This window comes from Balaenoptera physalus (genome assembly GCF_965194825.1).
Source record: "Balaenoptera physalus genome assembly, chromosome: 12".
Taxonomy (NCBI): Eukaryota; Metazoa; Chordata; class Mammalia; order Artiodactyla; family Balaenopteridae; genus Balaenoptera; species Balaenoptera physalus.
Window position 1 is genome coordinate 70,092,650 of NC_138897.1, and position 15,277 is coordinate 70,107,926.

At 47.8% G+C, this 15,277-nt stretch overlaps 1 protein-coding gene across 8 annotated transcripts in view; it reads left to right on the plus strand.

Annotated features, from left to right (window-relative positions):
* The window catches only part of MED15 (mediator complex subunit 15), a 65,772-nt gene that overhangs the window by 28,464 nt on the left and 22,031 nt on the right, over positions 1–15,277 (plus strand). For all 8 annotated transcript variants that reach the window (XM_082417213.1, XM_082417212.1, XM_082417210.1 and 5 more), the window contains one exon: positions 914–1,001. In XM_082417213.1, the coding sequence (XP_082273339.1) occupies positions 914–1,001 (88 nt within the window). The remainder of the gene's footprint in view (positions 1–913; positions 1,002–15,277) is intronic.

The following is a 15,277-nucleotide window of genomic DNA, read 5'->3' on the forward strand; positions in this document are numbered from 1 at the left end:
TGTGTGTGTTTGGAGCCATCAGAAAGCCTTCCAGCACCAGCTGGACTAGACTTGTTGGATTCCCTGGGGGGAGGGGCATCTTTATCAGTGAGCCCAGCGCTGGGAAGACAGGCCGGGAGACCCATCCTGCGGAGAAGAAGGCGAGCTGTGAGCAGAGTGTCCAGGCCTGGGGGGACCCGAGCCTGACGGGCTCCTTCCTTTCTAACAAATGCTCACCTATCCTTACCTTCGTCCGGGGGTTGGGGGGTGGGGGGGAATGTGTGCTACCACCCAGAGGAGCTCGGGCTTAGCCGTGTGCAGCAGAGCATCATGTGATGAAAACCTGGGCTCACATTCCATCTCTTGCCATGCATGTGTTGGCATTTGTGTGGTCTGTCTCCTGCCCCCAACTGGAAGTTGTTGAGGTCAGGCTCATCTCCTTGGTCCCACTGGGAAGACCTGCGTGTCCAACACAGGGACCTTTGCCTTGGGAGGGACTGAGAGGTGACTGGCATGGCCCCTCTGTTCCACCAGAGGAGGCTTCCAGAGTAAGGGTCCCACTGCTCTTGATGCCAGAGTTGGGTGGGGGCTCAGGTCACGCAGAGGGCAGGAAATGGAGGCCAGCTGGCCGCCCTGTTGTTTAATGTGCTGGTTGTGAGCAGCCTCTGGGCCTGGCCCCTCTGCCCGCTCAAGCTGGGTGGCTGCTTTGTTTCATGGTGACCGCCTTTCCTGTTCCTTCCTTCTCGTGGTGCTGCCCGCCTTCTCCTTTACTCAGCTGCCTTTCATCACTGTGCTGAGAGCCCCTCCCTTTGTGCTTCTCCTGGGCCTCAACCAGGTTGGTGGGCCAGGCCACACCCGTGGGCCTCGGGCAGCTGCTGTGTGGGCCTGCTGGCCAGGGAGCCTGTGTCAACATCTCTCCTCCTTTGTGTTCCAGAGAGGATGCCATGAGGAAGGCTGGCGTGGCCCACAGTAAATCCAGCAAGGACATGGAGAGCCACGTGTTTCTGAAGGCCAAGACCCGGGTAAGGCCCTGGGGGGTGGCCCCCTGTGGGGACGCTGCTGGAGGGCAGGGTGCCAGGCCATGGGGATGGGGTGGCTGCTCACTGTTGAGTGGCACCCTGTGGGAAGATCCTGTGTCTGTGGTACAGGTGCGGGAGGGGATTGGGTGGGCATCCAGGATGCAGGCGCAGCCTCCGACCCCAGACCTTGCTGTTGGCACCCCCATTCATGGTCAGCTCCCGTGAATCCTGTAGGGCGCTCCCTCGGGCCCCGGTGGTCCCTGTGGACAGTGCTCTGAGTAAGAACCGCTCTGTCCTCAGGCTCAGCCCTCCTGGGGGTCAGGGCCCTGACGGGTGGGCCTGGAAGTGTTCCTGTCCCCTTTTGTTAAATGATGCAGGTGATGCTCGTGGAGGGTGAGGCCTTGGTGAGGATGAGGCTTAGGAACGTCACAGGTGGAGTGGTTGGGGTGCGTTTCCTGTGTGAGCTCTCGCGTGAACTGGGCATCGCCATGGGCTTCACGTGACCACCTCCTGTCATCTGTGCGCTCGCCTTGGGGTAGAGCTGCTTGTAGAAATGAAACAGAACAGGCACAAAGAAGCAAGCGGCTTGTCTGGGTTACCTGGCTCTTGCAGGGCGGGCTGTGTCTGCTGCACCAGTTCTGCCGAGCACCTGGTGCCCGAGCGTGGTGCTGGAGCTCTAAGACCTACTGTGTGTCAAAAATCAAAAACAGGGACTTCCCTGGTGACGCAGTGGTTAAGAATCTGCCTGCAAATGCAGGAGACACGGGTTCGAGCCCTGGTCCGGGAAGATCCCACATGCCGTGGAGCAACTAAGCCTGTGCGCCACAGCTACTGAGCTTGCGCTCTAGAGCCTGAGCACCGCAACTACTGAGCCTGTGTGCTGCAACTGCTGAAGCCCATGCACCTAGAGCCTGTGCTCTGCAACAAGATAAGCCACCACAATGAGAAGCCCACGCATTGCAACGAAGAGTAGCCCCCACTCACCGCAACTAGAGAAAGCCCGCACGCAGTAACGAAAACCCAGCGCAGCCAAAAAAAAAACATAAATAGATAAATTTTTTTTAAAAAAAGAAGAGGAAAAAAAAGAATCAAAAGCAGATACTATTTATGGTTGGATCCGGGTTTAGGTAAACCAACTGTCAAGATGTACAGAGGTCCGTTGGGGAAACTTAGCCTGGTCTGAGTGTTTAGATGAGGTAAACATTTTCTGAAATGGAAAGGTAGAGATGACTGGCCGGAGAGCACAGCTTCCAAAACAGAAACCGTGTGTACAGCCTGGGCTTGGAGGTCAGAGCACACCAGCATGTGTTTGTTAGCACAAGTAGGTGGAGGACGAGCAGCAGAAGCCTGTGCACTGAGGTGGGCGGGCTCGTGCTGTGGACATAGAAAATGGTAAGCGTTATATTCTTTTTTTATAACAACTTTATCGAGCTCTAATTCATACACTGTACAATTCACCCATTTAAAGTGTACAGTTCAGGGCTTCCCTGGTGGCGCAGTGGTTGAGAATCTGCCTGCCAATGCAAGGGACACGGGTTCGAGCCCTGGTCTGGGAAGATCCCACATGCCGCGGAGCGATTAGGCCCGTGACCCACAATTGCTGAGCCTGCGCGTCTGGAGCCTGTGCTTCGCAACAAGAGAGACCGCGATAGTGAGAGGCCCGCGCACCGCAATGAAGAGTGGCCCCCGCCTGCCACAACTAGAGAAAGCCCTCGCACAGAAACGAAGACCAAAACACAGCCATAAATAAATAAATAATTTTAAATAAATAAATAAATAAATAAAGTGTACAGTTCAGTGGTCTTTTAGGATCTTCACAGAGTTGTGCAACCATCACCACAATCCATTTTAGAGCATTTTCTTTTTTCTTTTCTTTTTTTTTTTTTTTGCCACACCTTGCAGCTTATGGGATCTCAGTTCCCCGACCAGGGATTGAACGTGGGCCATGACAGTGAAAGCACGGAATCCTAACCACTTAGGCCCCCAGGGTACTCCCTAGAGCATTTTCTAAAGAATCTCTATACCCGTTAGCCAGCACTCCCTATTTTCCCTCAACCCTCAGTCCTAAGCAACCACTTATCTGCTTTCTGTTGCTATAGATTTGCTTATTTTGTACTTTTCATATAAATGCAGTCATAAAATATGTTTCTGTGACTGGCTTCTTTCACTTAGCATAATATTTTTAATGTTCACCCATGAACCATGTTGTAGCATGTACTTTATTCCTTTTTATTGCCAAATAATATTCCATTGTATGGATGTACCATGTTTTATTTATCCATCACCAGTTTATGGACATCTGGAGTGTTTCCACTTTTTGGCTATTATAATAATGCTGCTATGAACATTTGTGTGCAAACTTTCCTGGGGACATATGTTTCCATTTCTCTTTCCTGTATACCTAGGAAAGGAACTGCTGAATCAGATGGTAACTCTGTATTTAACCTTTTGAGGAATTGCCAGACTGTTTTCAAAGCAGCTGCACCATTTTACATTCCCACTAGGAGTGTATGAGGTTCCAGTTTCTCCATTCCTCATCAATACTTGTTACTGTTTTTTTTTTTTTTATTATAGCCATCATAATGAGTGTGAAGTGGTATCTAATTGTGGTTTTAATTTGCATTCCCAGATGACTTACTGTGTTTATTGGTCATTCGTATATTTTCTTTAGAGAAATGTTTATTCAGATCCTTTGCCCATTTTAAAATTGAGTTGTTGGTCTTTTTATTGCTAGATTGTAAGAACTTGTTATAAACTTTGGATACAAGTCTCTTATTAGATACATAATTTGCAGATATTTGGGAGATAAGGACCTTGGTGAGGGCTTATTGAATTATTTAAACTTTCGAAATACACAACTTGTTGGTCCAGTATTATTTGTTGTCTATTGCTTTATAAGGAACTACCCCAAAATGTAGTGGCCTAGAGCAATGAGTTGGTACCTGTCCTGATTCTGTGGGTCAGGACTAGGGTGATTGGAACTGCCTGGCTGGCCATTCTTCTGGTCTCACTGGTGACCTCGGCGCAGCCACATTCAGCTGGCAGCCACCTGGTGTCTCCAGCAGCATAGCCCGGGCTTCGTTACGGCACAGCGGCTGGCTTTCAAGGCAGGGGACGTGGAAGCTGTCAGTCCCCTGAAGTCCTAGAACATCGCTGGGTCACAGCAAGTCCTAAGGCCAGTGTGGAGTCTGGGGAGGGAGTCGCCTCCACCTTCTCTGTGCGCTGCGGCCTGTGCATCCAGGGAGGCCAGCGGTTGTTGGCTGCCATCTTGGAGACTGGCCACCACAGAGACCCTCCCAGCAGCTGAAGAATAAGCCTTCCATTCCGAGGGGGCGACTGGCAGCACAACAGCCCCTGTCACTGTCCTCGTCTCTCCTTACTGCAGCCCACACCACACCTTAGCAATTTCAGTTGCATTTCCTTTGGTCAGGCTGGTTCTAAATCCCTAACTTCAAGAGGAGGCCCTGACTATTTGGAAGAGAGGTATTTATAGAGAGGTCTGGGAAGTTTCCTGTGTCATTTTTAGAGACAGACTTTCTGCTTGGACACTGCTGTCCGGTGTCCAGCTTATTAGTCCTGCTCAAGCCCCACATGGAGCCTTGGGCCCTGTCGTGCGGCGAGACCTTTCCTCCAGGGTGGGGCTCCAGAGGGACTCTCCAGTCATGTGGCAGCCGGGCACACTTGTTACCTGCCCCTCCCACCTGAGACCCCATTAGAATGACTGTGAAAGAATGTAAAAGGTGGGACCCAGAGCAAAGAAAAGGATATGGAAGAGTGATTTCTCTATTTTTAGACTCCAGGAGGGGCCGGGAGGCAGAGGAGGTCATGGAGAAGGGGCTAACCTTCTCTTGGAATCCTGGCAAGCAGGTGGGTCCAGAGGTGTCCACCCTGAAGGAAACCGGTCACCCATGGGCACCTTAGGCTGCCTGGTATACAGCCCGGGCAAGGAAGACCTTGAGCACTCTTGTCTAAAAGACCACCAGATCCAAATTGCCTGGTTGGTGCATGCTTCCAGTGTGGTGTTAGCACCCAGAGTTAAAGCTCTTCCCATTCTGTCAGGGGCTGGCCCTGGGTCTTACGGCCAGGCCCCATTGCTCCCTCTAAAGTGATGTGATGTCCCCTTGCAAGGCCCGTGAAGCAGGTACATTGCTGCTCTCCCCAGGTTGCAGACGAGGAGGCTCAGGCACACAGATGCCAGGTAACTTGCCCAGGAGGTCACACACCCTGGGGGTCTGGGGTCAGAGCCTACGCTCTTTGCTACTTGTGTTACTTCCCCCCATCTAGCAAAGCAAAAGACACCCAAACACCCACTTTAATTCTTAACATCTGAATTCCTGCAGGTGGGACTACTCTCTGCCTAGGCAGAAACCACTTTCCCTGGGGGTGGTGGGTGGTATAATAATAGCAGCTCTAAGTACTCTGCAGATTCAGGAAGGTTTGGCATCTGCTGGATGAGAGCACAGCCAGGGATCCCAGGACCTCTGCGTCGGCACCTGCAGCGGCAGTGCATAGAGGCTTATTACAGCTGGGTGCATTGCTGAACATGTGCTTATCGCTTGGTTGTTTTTAAATTAAGCTTATATGTTAAACACACATCAACTGTTTTTTTTTTAAAGGAATTCCTTTATTTTTATTTTTTATTTATTTCGTTATTTATTTTTAGCTGTGTTGGGTCTTCGTTTCTATGCGAGGGCTTTCTCCAGTTGTGGCAAGCGGGGGCCGCTCTTCATCGCGGTGCGCGGGCCTCTTACTATTGCGGCCTCTCTTGCTGCGGAGCACAAGCTCCAGACGCGCAGGCTCAGTAGTTGTGGTTCACGGGCCTAGTTGCTCCACGGCATGTGGGATCTTCCCAGACCAGGGCTCGAACCCGTGTCCCCTGCATTGACAGGCAGATTCTCAACCACTGCGCCACCAGGGAAGCCCACATCAACTGTTTTGCACGTTGTTTAGTATTATGCAGAAGTAGTGCATGTCTCTGGTTTACAGCGGTAAACGCTGAGTCCCCACGGTGGGGGCCAAGGTGAAACCCAGAGACCAGGAGGCCGAGAGCATCAGAACTGGGAAGTGACCTGGAGGCTAATTAGAGGAGGGCTGAGGGGCACAAGCAGCTGCTGGAATAAGAGGGCAAGAGCACAGCCTGGGGAGAGCGGGAAGAGGCCGTGCACATCTGATGAAGGAGACTCTCTCCTACCTTCAGCCCTTTTTACGGACCTCGCAAGCCCAGGGTTGGCCTTTTGACTGAAACCGAATACGTCTTCTGCTATCTCTGTTTTAATCAGGGACAGCTATTGGAGGAGAAAAGCACAAGTGTATATAGTGAAAACGGCAAACCGCATGAAAAGACTAGCATTTTCTGAACAACTGCTGAGACCTGCTAGAAAGGCCTGGGTGTGGCCAGTTTTGACAGGTCCAGGGCTGTGCTCCTGCCCTCTGCCATTTGCGGGGTGACAGCCAGGCCTTCTCCTGCACTACCCGGCGTCGGCGTGCTTGCTCGGAGGCCTCCTCAGAAATTCTGCTTCTTTGGTTTTCATTCGCTCCGTTTTCACTTGCATGTACTGAGGAGCTGAGAGAGTACAGAGACTCCGTGTAGTCCTCGTGACTTTCTCCAGTTCAGCTGTGAAGAACACGAGATGTGGGGCAAGTCAGCGGTAGCATGGGGAGCTAGCTTGCTTTCTTTCGATCTTATTTTTTAATTTAAACTGGGTAAGGAACCCACTGTCATTTGTTTCATTATTTATTTTTTGTATGTTTATAATATTTTATAATGTATAAGGGTAAAATTTTAAAATACGTGAATCACAACACAATACTTACCAAAGGTCCCATGTTGCTGAGAACACTGGCTCTGGAGCGCCTGCTCTGGGAATTGATACATTTTTCAAGTATGAGGAAAAGTTTCTAACAGACTTTGTAGAAACTGACAAAATGATACTAAGGAAACTCAAGGGACCCAGCATAGCCAGAACAATCTTGGAAAAGAACAAATGGTGCTGGGACATCTGCTGGATTACCACATGTATGATATTGAGGTGGGACCCCACTCTCATACCATATACCAACATTAACTCAAAATGGATCAAAGACCTAAGAACTAAAACTGTAAAACTTTTATTTTTTTATTAATTTATTTTCGGCTGCGTTGGGTCTTCGTTGCTGTGCACAGGCTTTCTCTAGTTGCGGTGAGCGGGGGCTACTCTTTGTTGGGGTGCGCGGGCTTCTCATCGCGGAGGCTTCTTGTTGCAGAGCACGGGCTCTAGGCGCGTGGGCTCAGTAGTTGTGGCTTGTGGGCTCTAGAGCTCAGGCTCAGTAGTTGTGGCGCACCAGCTTAGTTGCTCCACGGCATGTGGGATCTTCCCGGACCAGGGTTTGAAGCTGTGTCCCCTGCATTTGCAGGCAGATTCTTAACCACTGCGCTACCAGGGAAGTCCTAAAACTGTAAAATTTTTAGAAGAAAACATAGGCATGAATCTTTGTGACCTCAGATTAGGCAATGGTTTCTTACATGTGACACCAAAAGCACAGGCAACAAAAGAAAACATAGATTAATTTGACTTCATCGAAATTAAACAGTATTGTGCATCAAAGGATACCATCAAGAGAGTGAAAAGACAACCTATGGGGCTTCCCTGGTGGCGCAGTGGTTAAGAATCCGCCTGCCAATGCAGGGGACATGGTTTCGAGCCCTGGTCTGGGAGGATCCCACATGCCGCAGAGCAACTAAGCCTATGTGCCACAACAACTGAAGCCCGCACGTCTAGAGCCCATGCTCCGCAACAAGAGAGGCCACCGCAATGAGAAGCCCACACACCGCAACGAAGAGTGGCCCCTGCTCGCTGCAACTAGAGAAAGCCCACAAGCAGCAATGAAGACCCAATGCAGCCAAAAATAAATAAAATAAATAAATCAAAAAAAAAAAAAAAGACAACCTATGGAATGGGAGAAGATATTTGAAAATCAAATATCTGATGATACCTGATGAGGGACTGGTATCTGAGTATATAAAGAACTGCAACTCAACAACAACAACAAAAGAAACCAAACAACCTAATTCAAAAATGGGCAAAGAACTTGAATAGACATTTCTCCAGAGAAGATATATTGGGTTGGCTAAAAAAGTTCGTTCGTTTTTTTTCCGTAAGATGGGTCTAGTAGCGCTTAGTTGTCTTTAACTTCATTCAAAACAATCTTGTTAGATTGTATTGTGACAGCTGTCATATCAGTGTGCATTTAAAAAGAACTTTACAAAATTGGAGAATTTTTGTGTAGCCATTTTAATATTGAAGATGGAAGAAAAACAACATTTTTAAAATTGTTTTATTATGCTTTATTACTTCAAGAAAGGTAAAAATGCAACTGAAATGCAAAAAAAGATTTGTGCAATGTATGGAGAAGGTGCTGTGACTGATCAAACGTGTCAAAAGTGGTTTGCGAAGTTTCATGCTGGAGATTTCCCGCTGGACGATGCATCATGGTTGGGTAGACCAGTTGAAGTTGATAGCGATCAAACTGAGACATTAATTGAGAACAATCAACGTTATACCACGTGGGAGATAGCTGACATACTCAAAATATCCAAATAAAGCGTTGAAAATCATTTGCATCAGCTTGGTTATGTTAATCGCTTTGATGTTTCGGTTCCACATAAGTTAAGCAAAAAAAACCTTCTTGACCATATTTCCACATGTGATTCTCTATTTAAATGTAGCGAAAACGTTTTGTTTTTAAAACAAATTGCGACGGGATGAAAAGTGGATACTGTACAATAATAATGTAGAATGGAAGAGATCAGTGGGGCAAGCGAAATGAACCACCACCAACCACACCAAAGGCCGGTCTTCATCCAAAGAAGGTGATGTTGTGTATATGGTGGGATTGGAAGGGAGTTCTCTATTATGAGCTACTTCTGGAAAACCAAACAATTAATTCCAACCAGTACTGCTCCCAATTAGACCAACTGAAAGCAGCATTCAATGAAAAGTGTCCGGAATTAGTCAACAGAAAACGCATAATCTTCCATCAGGATAACGCCAGACTGCATGTTTCTTTGATGACCAGGCTAAAACTGTTACACCTTGGCAGGGAAGTTCTGATTCATCCACCGTATTCACCAGACATTTGCACCTTTGGATTTACATTTATTTCAGTCTTTATAAAATTCTCTTAATGGAAAAAATTTCAATTCCCTGGAAGACTGTAAAAGACACCTAGAACAGTTCTTTGCTCAAAAAAATAAAAAGTTTTGAGGGACTTCCCTGGTGGTGGTTAAAAATCCTCCTGCCAATGCAGGGAACGTGGGTTCGATCTCTGGTCTGGGAAGATCCCACATGCCGCAGAGCAACTAAGCGCATGTGCCACAACTACTGAGCCTGCATGCCACAACTACTGAGCCCACCTGCCGCAACTACTGAGGCCCACGCACCTTGAGCCTGTGCTCCGCAACAAGAGGAGCCACCGCAATGAGAAGCCCGCTCAACAAAGAGTAGCCCCTGCTTGCCGCAACTAGAGAAAGCCTGCGTGCAGCAACGAAGACCCAGTGCAGCCAAAAAATTTTTTTAAAAAGTAAAAAGTTTTGAGAAGATGGAATTATGAAGTTGCCTGAAAAATGGCAGAAGGTAGTGGAACAAAGTGGTGAATACATTGTTCAATAAAGTTCTTGGTGAAAGTAAAAAATGTGTCTTTATTTTTACTTAAAAACCAAAGGAACTATTTTGGCCAACCCAGTACAAATGGCCAAGAAGCACATGAAAGGATGCTCAGTATCACTAGTCCTTAGGGAAAGGCGAATCCAAACCACAGTGAGATACACCGTCACACTCATGATGGCTATAATAAAAAAAGATGATAAGTATTGGTGAGAAATTGGCACCTCATATGTTGCTGGAAGGAATGTGTAGTGGAGCAGCCACTGTGGAAAACAGTGTGGTAATTCCTCAGAAATTAAACAGAGTTACTATATATGCACAGAACTTGTGCAGAAATACTAATAGCATCACTCATAATAGCCAGAAAGTGGAAACACCCAAATGTTTATCAGCTGATGAGTGGATAAAGAAAATGTGGTGTGTCTGTATAATGGACTGTTACCTGGCCGTATAATGGAATGAAGTACTGATACATGGTACAGCATGGATGAACCTTGAAAACATCACGATAAGTGTAGTGAAATAGTCACAAGGGAGCATGTATTGTATGATGCATTTGTATAAAATGCCCAGAATAGGCCAATCTATAGAGGCAGTGTATTAGTTTCCTGTAGCTGCTGGACAAATTCCCACAGACTTGGAGGCTACAGTCTCTGGGCTCATGGCTTTGGCCTCTTGGCCCAAGGCTCTCCCCGGTGGTCATGTTTGCAGCCAGTAGTTTTACCAGCCTGTTTCCTGCCTGTTGACTTTGGGATTGGGAGTCTGACGCCCTTTTAAAATTTCATCCAGTCTCTCCCTTTTAGTCCAAACTGGCAGTGTTTCTGCTGGTATGACGCTCTAAACCGTGAATATGTGACATATTCATGCCATTAGACAGGAGGTTTCCCCACAGATGTTTCATCGCTGTAATTTCATCCCTATTCCTGGTGTCTGTGAGACGACTGAGATGATTCATCACATGCCTGATCTCTTTGGCACTAGCATAGTCTGTGCAACCACACCCTCAGCCTTCTCTCCAGAGCACACATTCCTACAGTGAATCTCCTAATTTTAGTGTTTCTTTGTAATCTGAATAGCCTGGGAATTTCCGAAACCAAGTCCAGGTTCCTTTATGCTTAACGGTTCTTCCCTCAGTTTTTTTCTTTCCTCTCAATTTCACTGTAAGCAGCAAGAAGAAAGCAGGCCAGGACTTCCCTGGTGGCTCAGTGGTTAAGAATCCGCCTGCCAAAGCAGGGGACATGGGTTCGAGCCCTGGTCCGGGAAGATCCCACATGCCGCGGAGCAACTAAGCCTGTGCGCCACAACTACTAAGCCTGTGCTGTAGAGCCTGTGAGCCACAACTACTGAGCCCGCGTGCCACAGCTACTGAAGCCCGTGTGCTCTAGGGCCCATGCTGTGCAACAAAGAGAAGCCACTGCAATGAGAAGCCTGCGCACTGCAACAAAGAGTAGCCCCCGCTCGCCACAACTAGAGAAAGCCCATGCGCAGCAACGAAGACCCAACACAGCCATAAATAAATAAATAAATAAATAAATTTTTTTAAAAAAAGAGGAAAGCAGGCCAGACCTTCCACACTTTGTTTGGAAGTCTACTCAGCCAAATATCCAGGTTCATTGCTTACAAGGTCTGCCTTCCTCTCAACTAGGGTACGATTCAGCTAGACTTCCGGACACTGTATGACAGGGGTTCTCTGTGCTCTTGTTTCCAATCACACATTCCTCTTTCCCCTGAGCCCTCACCAGAAACACTTTTAACATTCACCTTTTTCCCAGCATTCTGTTCTTGCTTGCATCTTGGCCCAGAATCAGCTGTTGCTCTAAGGAGCCCTGGTTCCTTTTCGAGGGTGAAATGGTACTTGGGGCTTTCAGTGTGGGCATGGGGCTGCTCACGGCTTCTGCGCTTTTTTGTGAACAGCTAAGGAGTCATACGTTTTTGAAACAACAGCCTCAAATATCAATAATTTCACATTGATATTTCCAATTACAGGGTTTTACTTTTTTTTTTTTTAATTTATTTATTATTTATTTATTTATTTTTGGCTGCATTGGGTCTTCGTTGCTGCGCATGGGCTTTCTCTAGTTGCGGCGAGCGGGGGCTACTCATCATTGCAGTGTGCGGGCTTCTCATTGCAGTGGCTTCTCTTGTTGCGGAGCCCGGGCTCTAGGCGCGCAGGCTTCAGTAGTTGTGACACGCAGGCTCAGTAGTTGTGGCTCACGGGCTCTAGAGTGCAGGCTCAGTAGTTGTGGCGCACGGGCTTAGTTGCTCCGCAGCATGTGGGATCTTCCCGGACCAGGGCTCGAACCCGTGTCCCCTGCATTGGCAGGCGGATTCTTAACCACTGCGCCACCAGGGAAGTCCCCAGGGTTTTACTTTTATTTTAAACGTGTATCTGTTCTCTTTTGTGAATATCTTGGCTTCTAATGTCTTTGGCATAATTACTCTAAAATACTTTCAGAATAAACAGACCAATATTAGCACTAATATTAGTAGCAAATAACAAAATGTGGAATGAAGTTTAAGATTTCTTTACAGCTCTGTGTGTACTTAAAATGTACCCCTTCCCCTAAGGACATATGGTTTTTTTGTTTTGTTTGCTTTTTGTTTTTTAAAATGATCAATCAGAAGAACTCTTTTCCCTATGATTCTGACACCAACTTGATATCAGCTAATATGTTTGGTTGATTTTGCATTTTTAGGAATTGTACTTTTTCTTTTTTTTTTTTTTTTTTTTTTAATTTTTGGCTGCGTTGGGTTTTTGTTGCTGCACGCCGACTTTCTCTAGTTGTGGTGAGCAGGGGCTACTCTTTGTTGCGGCGCGCCGGCTTCTCATTGCAGTGACTTCTCATTGCGGAGCATGGGCTCTAGGCATGCAGACTTCAGTAGTTGCAGCTCGCGGGCTCTAGAGTACAGGCTCAGTAGTTGTGGCACACGGGCTTAGTTGCTCCACGGCATGTGGGATCTTCCCAGACCAGGGCTCGAACCCGTGTCCCCTGCATTGGCGGCGGATTCTTAACCACTCCACCGCCAGGGAAGTCCCTGTACTTTTTTCTTTTGATTTGGCTTTGTCTTCAATTTGGTAAAAGATTATATACTTGCAATGTGAAAGATGTATAACAAGGTGGGAAGTTTCATTTCCGGGCCACTTCCTGATACCTCTGGGGATTTGATTGTTGATCTGCAACATTTCTTTTTGCAGATATAAAGCAAATATACATGTTCAGATTCCCCGAGTTTATACAAAAGGTATAACAGTGTAGCATCTAGTGTGTGGCCTGTGGCATCTTACCTGGAGCATGTGTGTCCTTCCTACTGCTCCCTCCACATCCGTGAGGGGATTCGTCCTCCACCTTTGCTGTCAGGCCCTCATGCAAGACTTGTACAGGTTAGACAAAGTGTATAAACTGCAGGAAGCTTTTTTCCCACATTTCTGTCTTCTCACCTGCAAACCAGCCCGCTAGTAGTACCTGCCTCACTGGGCAGTTGGAAGAATTGAGTGTGCTAATTATCTGTAAAGCATTCAGAGCTGTGCCTGGCCCGGAGTCAGTGTGGCGTGTGAGCTGTCACTGCTGTGCTCTGGCTGTACCCAGCCTCGATGCTTGTATTTTGCTGTCAGGAGGGGGAGATGATAAAGATGGAGTGAAGATAAGGGAGGTACACGCTCCTCGGCCCATTTCTGGAACTGTCCTGGAGCGGGGGTGCCTTGGAGCAGAAGAGGGGTCATAACCTCTCTGTCTGCATGGAGGCTGGGAACTCTCACGCCCAGGGAAGCCAGTCTAGACATAGAGTAAGGCAGCCACCCTGGGGAGTCAGAGGGGGATCAGATCAGCAGGCCTGAAGCACTCTACCCTTGACGTGCTGGGTGATGTATTTACCCACAGGAGCGCCCCTTGGTGGTAGTGTGACTGACCACTCCCTGTGCCCGCTTCTCCTGTCAGGTGGTTGCTCCCCCACTCTGTCCCCTTCAGGCCTCCTCATGCTGGTCTGGTCCCCAGAGCCTGTGCTGCACTGGGCTGTGGGCAGCCTCAGTGGGTGCAGACCATGGGTGCCTTGTGCCCACCTGGCTCCGAGCACTCGGTCCTGGTTCCGTGCCAAGGGCTTTGGGGACATGCTCCTGAGCCCCATTTACTGTATCTTGTGTCAGAGTAAAATATCTGGTTGCTGGTTTGGTTTTGTTTTTTTTTTTTTATAACTGAAGTACAGTTGATTTACAATGTTGTGTTTTATCCTGTATGGCAAAGTGATTCAGTTATACATATGTATATTTTCTATTATGGTTTATCACAGGATATTGAATATAGTTCCCTGTGCTATACCTTGTTGTTTATCCATTCTATATATAATAGTTTGCATCTGCTAACCCCAAACTCCCGGTCCATCCCTCCCCTAGCACCCCCCACCCCCCACCCCCGGCAACCACAACTCTGTTCTCTATGTCCATGAGTCTGTTTCTGTTTCATAGATAAGTTCATTTATCATATTTTAGATTCCACATATAAGTAATACCATATGGTATTTGTCTGACTTACTTCGCTTAGTATAACAATCTCTGGGTCCATCCACGTTGCTGCAAATGGCATTATTTCATTCTTTTTTATGACTGAGTAATATTCCATTGTATATATATGTACTACATCCTCTTTATCCATTCATCTGTCAGTGGACATTTAGGTGCTTCCATGTCTTGGCTATTGTAAATAGTGCTGATATGAACATAGGGGTGCACATATCTTTTTGAATTAGAGTTTACTCCGGATATATGCCCAGGAGTGGGATTGCAGGATCATATGGTAATTCTATCTTTAGTTTTTTGAGGAACCTCCATACTGTTTGCCATAGTGGCTGCATCAGTTTACATTCTCACCAACAGTGTTGGAGGGTTCCCTTTTCTCCAAACTCTCCAGCATTTGTTGTTTGTGGACTTTTTAATGATTTGGTTGCTTTTTAAACCTGCTTCCTCTTGCTTCACCTTTTATGGAAGTAGAAGAAGCTCAACAAATTCTTTTAAGATTTCTCCGACCCAAAAGATGGCCAAGGCCTTACTGAGACGTCAGCTCTTGACCTGGCAAGCTCCCCGTCCTTGGCCACCTCATTTCAGAGCTTCCTTTAGCCCCCGCTTTCCTTGCGCCCCACTCACCACCCTGTTGTCCTTCGAGGACCAGCCTGGTCAGGTGATCTGCGGGATCCTTTTCCTCCCAGGAATTTGTGGGGGGCATTGGGAGGGGGAGTGTTGAACACATTTCCCATGTGTCCTGTCCTTCGGTGCCTGCCCCATGGCCTCCCTGGGCCTTTCCCCCACGTTTTCCTCTGCTGATTCCCTGCCTGAGAAAACAGTGGTGGGTGAAGTTTGAGATCAATGAGGGTTGATGGAGGTTAGAAAGTGTGCTTATGTTGTTAACATTCATCTGAGGCCCCCTTCATGTGTTTCCCTTGGAGGTGTTCTCGTGACGGCAGGTTCACTGTCTGTCCCAGGCTCACAGGCTGTCCCCTGCGGTGGGTCCTGGGCTGCGGGGGTCGTCTCCTCTGGCTGCTGTTGAGTGGACTCAGTGTCATGGTGACTTAGGCGGGGGTCAAGTGAGCAGGCGGGGTGAAAGCTCTGCCCTTTCTGCCTGCCTTGCCAGAAAGATGGTCCAGCTTCTC